The sequence below is a fragment of the Polyodon spathula genome, chromosome 41 (genome assembly GCF_017654505.1).
Source record: "Polyodon spathula isolate WHYD16114869_AA chromosome 41, ASM1765450v1, whole genome shotgun sequence".
NCBI classification, from domain to species: Eukaryota; Metazoa; Chordata; class Actinopteri; order Acipenseriformes; family Polyodontidae; genus Polyodon; species Polyodon spathula.
In genome coordinates, this window is record NC_054574.1 from 71,741 (window position 1) to 83,228 (window position 11,488).

An 11,488-nucleotide genomic window follows, 5' to 3' on the forward strand; every position below is an offset into this window, starting at 1 on the left:
AAAATAGACCCCCTGTTTCTTACTTGGGTGAGTTAACAGTAAATGAATCAAGAATGATAAGAAGTGTTGAAATATGCATGTTTGGTTTCCAGATTGTGGAGGAGCATGAAAGTGTGGAGCTGAGCAGACGTGCTCAAGCAGAGCCTATTAGTCTGGACAACTGCTTGCGAGCGTTCACCAGCGAGGAGTTGCTGGGGGAGGATGAGATGTATTACTGCTCCAAATGCCAGACCCATCGCCTAGCCACCAAGAAGCTGGACCTCTGGAGGCTGCCACCCATACTGGTCATTGTTACAACGAGACAATGTGTCTCCTTTTGTACACTTCCCATGGTATTCTAGGGATTCAGGTTTATTTAAATCTCAGAGAAGCAGATGTGAGAGAGATCAAACCCAGAAGCATGTTTCTCCAGGGAAGTCATTATACAGCTTATCTGGGGCTGAAACGTGTACTGTGTCGGTTGTATGGCATTGTGTACAATATGCAGTAATATCATAGCCTGGAGTGTCAAGATTTTTTATAAACTGGGCATCATTTGTTTTTCAGATTATTCACTTGAAGCGCTTCCAGTTTGTGAATGGTCGCTGGATCAAGTCCCAGAAGATCGTGAAGTTTCCTTGTGAACAGTTTGACCCTGGAGCCTTCCTAGTGCCGCGGGATCCAGGTCTGTGTCAGCACAGAGAAGTCACTTCTCAGGGAGACGATCAGCCCGAGACAAAGAGATGTGAGATTAGTGCTGTGCACACAACTGGAACCGGGGATGGACTGGGGGCTGGGCCCCAAACACTCAACGCAGGATTTTTAAACAACATCAAAGGTTTGCTTTTACATATACCTGCTGCTATTTCATTTTTCACAATGTTATAACAGTATTATATAGTTATTACAATATCAGGCCCCATTGGGGCTGAAGCTTGTTAGTATATTCTTTGACACATCTTTGACACATCTCTCATGAGCTGCCTTCAATTGGAATGATTGCTTGCACAACATATTCCTGAATATGGGTCATAATAACTCAGAGAACAATAGTGGAATACCCTTGATGCTTTTTTTATTGAAATGGAAAAATTATGTTAAACATTGAGTGAATGAAGCCCTTGATGTCATCAGATTGTAACAGAACTGGCAGGTATTTACAGTTAAAATGTACAAATATTTCTATTTGTTTCTGTATTTTGCTAAAATTGAATATTTTCCTTTATATTTGTAGCCTCTCAGTCATCTGGAAAGAAATCCAATATCCCATCAAGCAGGAGCAGCCCGTGCAACAGTCCTAAAAACCAGGGACGAGGCAAAGGCAGACTGCGTTTGCCACAGCTGGGAGGCAAAACTAAACTGTCAAGTAGCAAAGAAAGCTTGGACATGAGAATGGAGAGTGGCTCTGAGCTGGAGCAGACAGCCTCTTCTGACTTGGAGGGGAGTTTGAGTGAAGGCAATGCTGAAGAGCTGTTGCACGAGGAGGGAGCCGACAGGGTTCTGCTGAATGGACTGGGACATGAGAAGCAGCACAATGACTGCAGTGACCATCATCCACACAGCACTGACCACCAAAGAGATCAAGCTGCTCTGAAGCCTTTGTACAACTTGTATGCAATTTCAGTAAGTATGGTTCTTGTATACAGATTTAGGGAACCAATTCGATAAACATTTTAGCTGGGGGTTAAACTATTAATCAATACAAAAATAGCATGTTTCATTTCATGATCATGTATGTTGGATGTTTGATTTGTTTGTTATACAGTGGTTGGGAATCACAATTAAAATAATAAAAAGGAAAGTGTTAATATTGGGGTAGATTGTAGTTTGTTACAAAGATTGTTAGGTTGACTAAAATGGTGAAAATGAAAATAAGTTTGTGGTTGTTTATTGGCTATGTTCATTATATGGCACAGTAACACTTTCTCAATTTTTCTTTAGTGCCATTCAGGAATCCTGGGGGGAGGCCACTATGTGACATATGCCAAAAACCCAAACGATAAATGGTACTGTTTCAATGACAGCAGTTGTAAGGTAAGCAGCTTATGTTTTAAAACATATCTTTAAAGATTGCACCTGGTGAATTTCACCAATACCATTATGGTACTAATCTGGGCCTTTGGACTTTCTGCCCTAATATAGAGAAGCAGAGAAGGTGTCAGTGGTAAACACATTGAAGACATGCACAAGCAGAAGTGAGGGGAACGCTGTGGTACAAATGTGTCTGACTACGCATCTAGGGGACGAGAACACTTGTACAAATGTGTCTGACTACAGATTTAGGGGTAGTCAGCAAAACGTTTGTCTTGTAAAGATGCCTTGACAAAATCATAGAAACATGAATGGAACAAAACAAACTTGTTTGAAAGTCAAGCATCAGAAGTCATTGCATTGTAATTCGAAAACACTGAAAATTGTTTTCGTTGTATTTGTTGTATAGCAAAGTAAAGTGAAAAATGTGTAATTGTAAATTGTTCTTTTTCCAGGAAGTGCATTGTGACGAGATAGACACAGACTCTGCCTACATTCTCTTCTATGAGCAGCAGGGTGTAGACTATGCACAGTTTCTGCCAAAGACCGATGGCCAAAAAATGGCGGACACAAGCAGCATGGATGAAGATTTTGAATCTGATTACAAGAAGTACTGTGTTCTTCAGTGAAAGAAAGTAAAAACATGCTGATAATGTATGAACATCACTGCTAAACAATACCCTTAAAGACTGGAGTTTTTACAATTGATTAAAAAAAGAAAAAAATCGATTTGAAAAAGAAGCTTCATTAGCTATCGCAATGCTTAAGCACAAAAAAAAAATCATCAGTTTAACAAACCAGTAGAAGTTAATTTTATTCATCGCTGTTATTAAACTGGTACTTTCTAGCCACACATGATGGTAAACTACACATACTGCTCTATACTGTACTGCATACGAACAAATCTATCCTGCAGAAAGCACTTTACAAGACACCTGTTCTAAATTGAAATACTAAAGTGATACAGAAATATTATGATACATTATCTTACTTGGTTGAAATCCAATTGGTCTGAAATGCTTGCTTAGTGCAAAACCTTTTTTCAACATATTATTGCTTCTGCTTGTATAGCTACAGTTTGGTTTAAAGGTTTTTGAACACATGTTTATGACATTGTAAGTAGAAACCCTGATTGCTACCTCAATATTCTTGCAGTGTACTGGCTAGCCCTAACAGTAGCATGTTTTCAACTGCAAAGCTAAACAATTTCTGACAGTAATAAACGTGTCCTTTTCTCATAATGCTTGTAGTTCTTAGAATGTGTTTCCCTTCACAGTGGAAGGTCTACAAGTAAAGTTTGTGCACTTGCGGTTTTCAGGTTAAAATGTGTGAAGATGAATACAAAAGACCCACATTGAGACCGATGCATTTCTAAATCCATGAGGTAGATATAAAGTGTTACACAGAAAATGGATCTTAATTCTTAGTTTACTGCTGGTTTGGCTGCTCCACCTTTCTTCATTTGTAGGCTCAGTGGCAAAGTTGTTTAGGGTGGGTGCCATATACCAAGTAATACCAGCCACTTTTTTCGTTTTACTGTTTTTTTGTTCTTTTTTTAAAGGTTAAAATAAGATGCATTTGCCTGCATTTCCTATCTTCAGTAGTTATCTAGTATGATTTATTTGAATTTTAATGGGAATGTTCTTTGTGCCATATCATTGAGCACTCTCATTTTATGGAAAATATAGGCTTTGTTGATTTAATTTATTATTATTTTTAAAGATGTATTATTTTGATCAGTTTAGGATTTTATTGTGATACTTGGCTTGTATATAAGTTAAAAAAAAAACATTTTACATCCTTCAACCAGGAATAGAATTCAAGTTTAACTAGCTTTCTGCATTTTAAAATATTAGCAGAATGGTTCAGTATGGTTAACTGTGCTTATGACATGTCCTCGAGCTGATGACAGCAGCATTAATAGATCTGCTTTATGCAGTGATTATTCTTTTTCATGGGAGTGAATGGATTGGTGGTGATGGAGGGTCCCTGTGAAAGCACGCTCTTCTTGTTTTGCACTGTTGAACTGCTGCAGGACGCTAACAGCTAGTTCAGATGCACAGAGTCTGCTGAGAGACTTGGGAGTCACCGTCTATAACAACTAATAATAACAGAAACCTCCAGCTGCACATTTTGGGTATATTCTTGTAGTTGGATTTGAATTGCTTGCCAAAATACACATGCCCCCCCATTTAAACTATCAGCTTTTTATTCTTCTTGGAAATGCCTTTATATATAGTTTAAAATCACTTTATTATTTCCCATTCAATATTTAATAAATGAAAGATTTAGCCAGAACTGTCTATAGGTTTGTATGCATCCCACTACAACATATGCAGGCATATCCAGGATTTATAAAAGGTTAAGGACAAAATGTAACAAACGCCATATATATGATAACATTGCAAAGACATATGTGTAGTACTATCTGTGTGTTTAAAATAATGAACCTGAAACTCACAAGCTCATTTGTATTGTTACAAGGCATTGTGTATTTATCATTTCTACAGAATTGTTTCTTGTGTCTTTTTTTATTTTATTTTTTTAATGGATATGTCTTTAACCAATGTACAACTATATTTCTAATATTCCTATAACGGTACTGATTAGGAACCTGATAAAGATGTTTTCCCCAGTGTTCTTCACCACTTCTCTGGACCTGTCTTTATCTTTCATTTCAGAACTATTATGATCCCCTCTCACTATTAACATAAACTTTGATTCACGGGCAGGTAGTGCAATGTGCTACTGTGTTGTATGTGTTTTGTCTGTTATATTGGTTGTAATCTTTTTTGTAATTGTTTATTTAATTCTCCTGGATTACCAGGAGATTCAATTAACTATTACTACATTTTATTCTGTAAAATAAAAACATATTGACATTGCACTGACTTTGAGATTTGTATATACATAAGTGTTATGTAAATAAACCAATGAAAGTAATGTATGGGAATTTGAGATGTAAAAAATGTACCAGTAATTGTATATGGAGTGATACGTTTATTTGTAACTATTATTCAAGCAACAAATAAAACACTGTGGATGCATTGAAAAATGTGGATTTTATTCCATTATTATTATTATTATTATTATTATTATTTATTCGGCAGAAGCCTTTAACCAAGGTGACTTACAGGTGTTACAGGGCAGTACAATATTTAAATACATTAAGTGCAAACTGTGATTATTGCCTGTTTATTGTGAATAAATATGTATCGATCCCCTTTCAGGGCTTGTGTGACAGGATGCTGCATGGTGTTGTGAAGAAGGGAAACGTCCACACAGTACATGTTTCTAAACGTCCGGATTTATTTAAGAAAAAGGCTTGAAAGGGTTAGGGTTAGGGTTGGGTTAGGGTGAGGTAGGAACTTTGTTTCCCTGAGAACCCTACACTTAGTTGGATTTCGGGGGAAAGAAAGATACATGGGCCATCCGACTCATTTTGGATTTATTTTTCTGTTTTTTGTTTCGAATCTCCTTTTCTGGTTTAGGTCTATCGTGGAGTTCATGCTAATCAAGCCAGTTTGAATTTGAATTTGAATAAGTCATTCATTGTGGTGCAGTCTTGAGATGTATATGTATTTTATAGTACTTATTACTTGTTAGGGGTACTTCAATAGGTTAGGTGTACTTCAATAGGTTAGGTGTACTTCAATAGGTTAAGTATTTTCTCTTCAAAGCCTTGCCCATTGCTGCAGTATAGCAGATACAGCCGTGTCTCTCACCCGTGTGGGCAGGCTCATGCCCCGAGCCCCCCCCTGACAGCAGAGCCACTCTCCCTCTCAGAGAACTCAGGTCCGAGCACAGAACCACACGCTGACCCTGCAGCTGGCACAGACCCGGGTTCAAACACACCAGTCCTAGAAGGGCATCGTCCACACAGCCCTCCACTGAGTTCAACAGCTTCTTGTGCACCTGTAATAGGCAGGGACAGAGGAGAGGGGGTTGAGAGAGAAGATGGGGTAGAGAGAGGAGAGGGGGCAGAGGGAGTGGAGAGCGGGGTAGAGAGATGGGAAGGGAGAGAGGAGAGAGAGAAAGAAGAGGGGGTAGAGAGGAGTGGGGGCAGAGAGAGGAGATAGAGAGTGAGTAGAGGGGGTAGAGAGCAGGAGGAGAGAGAGAGGAGAGGGAAGGGGGCAGGGAGATAAATAAGCACAGGAGCACAATATAGGCTACTTAAAATGTCACTCCCTGAAACATAGCTACATGTGCTCATAACTCCAGACAGCTAACTTCCCTCACAAGCGGAGATAGAACTGCATTTCTAAATGTGATTTAATTGCTACCAGCAGGTTCGTCACGCGTTTTCCTGACTATCATCCAATAAATCCATAGGACCCTTGGTGTTGTTCGATTTACAATCGATTCGAAATGTACGCGTTTAACTTCAAGGTAGCAGTCGTGAGAGATACATTGATAATGACCCCAGCATGTACCACTGTGGAGGGACCGCACTGTCAGGTGTAAAGGTCTATAGATCAATAAGCACTTTGGATCCTGGTGGCTATTTGCATGGAAGGTTTCATATTCTGAAACGTGGAAGTGCGTTGTATGACCGTCACTGCTAATGCATGGACTGGAGTCACTGCTAATGCATGGACTGGAGTCACTGCTAATGCATGGACTGGAGTCACTGCTAATTCATGGACTGGAGTCACTGCTAATGCATGGACTGGAGTCACTGTTAATGCATGGACTGGAGTCACTGCTAATGCATGGACTGGAGTCACTGTTAATGCATGAACTGGAGTCACTGCTAATGCATGGACTGGAGTCACTGCTAATGCATGGACTGGAGTCACTGCTAATGCATGGACTGGAGTCACTGTTAATGCATGGACTGGAGTCACTGCTAATGCATGGACTGGAGTCACTGTTAATGCATGAACTGGAGTCACTGCTAATGCATGGACTGGAGTCACTGCTAATTCATGAAATGCTTACATGGAAGGTATAGAGAATGCAACTCTGATGGGCTGGTTGTGATTAATAGAGCATGCAGCTTCGAGGGGCTGGTTGTGATTAATACAGCAGTGGAAAAATGAATGCCTTAATTTCTGTAGGAGAGAGAGAGAGAGAGAGATTTGGAAAAAATGAATAAAGATGAAAAAGATGTGTGAAAACCTACAAAAACAAATGTAAAGCATGGAAATATATAGTTTGAATTACATGTAAAAATACAGGGTGGAAATACAATAGTTAAGAATGTGTCATGCAAGACTAGCAAGTTCATGGATGTCATATTTTATCAAAATGTAATGAAATAAAACACGTAGGAGAGAACAGAACAATTATAGCAAATGCAATTAATATATAATAAATATTAAAATAAAAAGACACACCTTGAATGGCTTATAGTTTTAGAAGATATCAAATGAGAGAATACATAAATAAAAGCAGAACAGACGGCACCCAGGACGCGGAGTGGAGGAACCGCAGCGCCCGCTCCTCCTCCATTCCTAAACACGGTCAGCATTTCAGACCCCGCTGCGCTTGTGAAATGGTCTCATGCTGCCATCTTGTGGTCATTTAATAGAACTGCTGGTTATAGGAAACCAACATTTTGTTTTTAAAACTGGACAGCTCAGCAGTCCTTTGAAATTACTTGGATTAACCTGGACCCCCCATTCGAATATAAAGACATTTCTGAAACACTCTTAAAACACACCAAACAATCATATTGACAGTATAACTGGAATTGCTTTTTAAAATCAACTTCACTGGTTGTACAATCACTTGGTTTAAGAGCTCTGTCCATCGTAATCTGCAAAACAAATGCAAACACCTCCTCGCTTGACTTCCTTCTTCCACAGACCAACATATTTAATGAGGTCCAGCTGTTTCACACTGAGACACGCCCCGGGTGAACTCATTAATCCAGCGCGGCTCCGTCGAGCGGGTTACAACGGGCAGAGCAGGCAGTGAACTTTATGAAGACGGGCAGAACGTAGCTCTCTCCATTCCTTATCCAATGCTGCTATCGTGTGGCCATTTAATAGAACTGTTGTTTGTAATAAAACTAATTTTCTTTCTTTTTTTTATTTGTCAAACAATGAGTTAGAGATTGTGTACATTTTCTTTTCTTGTTTTTTAAAAGCAACTTCACTGTCAAAAAGCACATTATCCAACACAGACTCTCAAATAAATAAAGCCTAACATCACTGCAGTAAAGACTACAAGATAAACTTGCAGGTCCTCTTCAAAGTTTAACAAATGGGAAAAAACACCAGTCTGTTGAGAACATTGTCCCGGCCCCAAACAAACTTCTGCAGCAGCGAGGTGGACAGCTGACCAGGGGACAACATGACCACAGCAGCGAGCTGGACAGCTGACCATGGGACAACATGACCACAGCAGCGAGGTGGACAGCTGACTAAGGACAGGATGACCACAGCAGCGAGCTGGACAGCTGACCAGGGGGCAGTATGATCACAGAAGCAAGCTGGACAACTGACCAGGGGACAGGATGATCACAGCAGCCTACATTCAAATCACCAGCACTCTGAATGTTATCAGCATCTGCAGAGTTATGGAAAAATGTCAGTCAAATCTTTAAATGGACTCTAAAAGGCATGACTAGAAGGGGGGGGGGGAGTCACCTGAGTGCCAGTGTGCAAACAGGAGCCACCAGCACAGACAGACAGGGAACAAGCACTACTCAATCCACTGACAAACTGACAACTCCTAACTCAACTTTACTACCTTTAAAACACTACAATGCTTCCCTTCAAGCTATTCTGTATTTCTTGAGACAAGCACACGGAGCGGGATTCACATCTCCAACTCTGCAAGAGAACAAACAGGCATCAGAAGACACTCAGCCACGAGCTTATTCTGCATTCACTGCATTGAGACAAACTCCAGGGTGCTGCCAGAGACCCACACAGCATGCAACATGAACACTCACACTGGTTAGTACAGGTCTGGTTAGTACAGGTATGAACACACACTGTGCACAGCCACGAGCCACAAATATAACAGCACAGCTACAAAAGCAGCATCACCTTTCAATAAAACACACCTGAACTAAATCTCCACACAAATCTAACAGCATAACGTAACAAAATCTCAACACAAATCTAGCATGAGCAAAATTAAACACTGTATATATATATATATATATATATATATATTATATATATATATATATATATACACACACACACACACACAATTCTGTTCAACATGATGTTCTCCAACACCAATGTTACAATGAAAGCAGAAACACAAGTTACTTCATCAATAGAGAACATTTGAACACATCTTCATACAGCTCCTCACAGGGGGAAGAAAAACACCAGGTGCCACCAGCATACAAAACACAAACATATAAAATAAAGCAAACATTTAAAAAAACACAACCCTTCAAACGGAGCTTCTACTTGGTTGCATGGCTGAAAAAACAGGTACAGCATCGGAAGCAAAAAGTCCACAAACTTGTACTTCTGCAGTGTATCTGCATGTATTAGTTAGGCTGTACCAAATCTCAGCCTCCTACCACATTCACAACCTGCTTGAGAGCCTGACATAGATGATCTATTTTGCTCAATACGCTTAAAGCAGTTCGTGTCTTTTTTTTTGTTATAAATCAATTTTTGCAGGAATCGTTCCCAAAACACTGGAATTAGCTACAGACTGTAGGTTTAATACCACAGCCCTTCAAATGGAGTTTCTATGTGGTTGCATGGCTGAAAAAAACACTTCAAAATTGACATGTTCAAGTATAGCACAATACAGTGAAATGTGCCACCTAAGGATAGGTACAGCATCGGAAGCAAAAGGTCCGCAAACTTGTACTTCTGCAGTGATTATCTGCATATATTACAGTTAGTCTGTACCAATTGTCAACCTTTCACAGCCTGCTTGAGAGCCTGACATAGATGGTCAATTTTGCTTAATACGCTTCAAGCAGTGTTCGTGTCTTTCTTTTTTGTTATAAATCAACTTTTTTAAAATGTCATTATTGTTTATTTGTTATTTAGTAAAATAAAAAATTATGATAATAATATGTAGTAATTGAAAAGTAAACTATTGATTTAATTGTTTAAACAATAGGGTGTCACTGGTCGTGGGTATTTTTAATATAAGTTATCTAGTAGCAGAATACAGCAGAGTTTGTGTGTCTGTCACACTGATTTGATCATGCCAGGGAGGAATGAGCTTCCCTTTTCATGACACTGAAAAGCTCTCATTAACCCCCTTCCACACACGTGCAATCAAACTCCCCACTCCCAGGGGTCATCTTGTCACATATTAACTGACATTTGAAATCAATAAAGTCCATTTTGACTCTCCTTTTTTGAGTATTTGTCATTTGTATAGAGTGAAGCACAGAAATGTAATTGTAGCACACAGGACCGTCAGAGGCATTTGGATAATTTCCACAGTGTGAGTGGTACAGCATCTACACAAAATAAATACACTTAATGTAGTGTGTGAGTGGTGGAGCATCTACACAAAATAAATACACTGAATGCAGTATATGAGTTGTGGAGCATCTACACAAAATAAAAACACTGAATGCAGTGTGTGAGTGGTGGAGCGTCTACACAAAATAAATACACTGAATGCTGTGTGTGAGTGGTGGAGCATCTACATAAAATAAATACACTGATTGCAGTGTGTGAGTGGTGGAGCATCTACACAAAATAAAAACACTGAATGCAGTGTGTGAGTGGTGGAGCATCTACACAAAATAAATACACTGATTGCAGTGTGTGAGTGGTGGAGCATCTACATAAAATAAATACACTGATTGCAGTGTGTGAGTGGTGGAGCATCTACACAAAATAAAAACACTGAATGCAGTGTGTGAGTGGTGGAGCATCTACACAAAATAAATACACTGAATGCTGTGTGTGAGTGGTGGAGCATCTACATAAAATAAATACATTGATTGCTGGAGCTGCTACACAAGATAAATACACTAAACACAGCAAACAGATAACAATAAAAAGTAACTAAAACACAGTTATATTAAAACCATGCAGATACCTTGTGTGTGCACAAAAAAGAATGAGTGGGGACAGTAAGATAAATAATTAATAGCTAAAAACAACACAGTAACATAAAAACAAATACAGAAAACGAAGGCTGACACACTTTTGATTATGACAAACAAAAAAGAAGATTAAGCCTTACAGCCAAATAACAACCCCTGTAAAAATGTATAAATAGCAATGAGGTTTTCTTTTACCTCGGGAGAATCTGGACTTTGTTTGCTGTTAATGTGTTGAATGATCTGCTTTTGTGCTGTGAAACTGAAGCAAGCATGGGGGCGGCCATTTTGGGAAGCACGCTTGCACAGGTCGCCTCTCTCATAATCCTGAACGAGTCTGATGAGAGTGCGATGGCGTCTGCTTGACTGCTCGTGTTGAGCCTCGTAGCTGAATATGCATGGGGGTACAAAGTCGAGAGTGGTTGTATGAAGAAGCAGTTTTGTAGCTTTGCAAAGACGTATCATGAGTCTGGATCGGATGTT

At 39.4% G+C, this 11,488-nt stretch overlaps 2 protein-coding genes across 4 annotated transcripts in view; both read left to right on the forward strand.

Annotated features, from left to right (window-relative positions):
• Positions 1-4,642, forward strand: part of usp32 (ubiquitin specific peptidase 32) — a 28,024-nt gene extending 23,382 nt beyond the window's left edge. For 2 of the 3 annotated variants that reach the window (XM_041236580.1, XM_041236581.1), the window contains exons 30-34: positions 93-284; positions 547-817; positions 1,214-1,602; positions 1,921-2,013; positions 2,466-4,642. In XM_041236580.1, the coding sequence (XP_041092514.1) occupies positions 93-284; positions 547-817; positions 1,214-1,602; positions 1,921-2,013; positions 2,466-2,639 (1,119 nt within the window). In that variant the 3' untranslated portion in view covers positions 2,640-4,642. Of the gene's footprint in view, positions 1-92; positions 285-546; positions 818-1,213; positions 1,603-1,920; positions 2,014-2,121; positions 2,175-2,465 lie in introns of all 3 variants that reach the window. The other variant, XM_041236582.1, reaches the window with a different exon arrangement.
• Positions 4,643-11,403: 6,761 nt separating this feature from the next.
• The window catches only part of LOC121305060 (protein phosphatase 1D-like), a 3,935-nt gene continuing 3,850 nt past the window's right edge, over positions 11,404-11,488 (forward strand). Inside the window, exon 1 of the mRNA XM_041236587.1 lies at positions 11,404-11,409. Within this exon, the coding sequence (XP_041092521.1) occupies positions 11,404-11,409 (6 nt within the window). The remainder of the gene's footprint in view (positions 11,410-11,488) is intronic.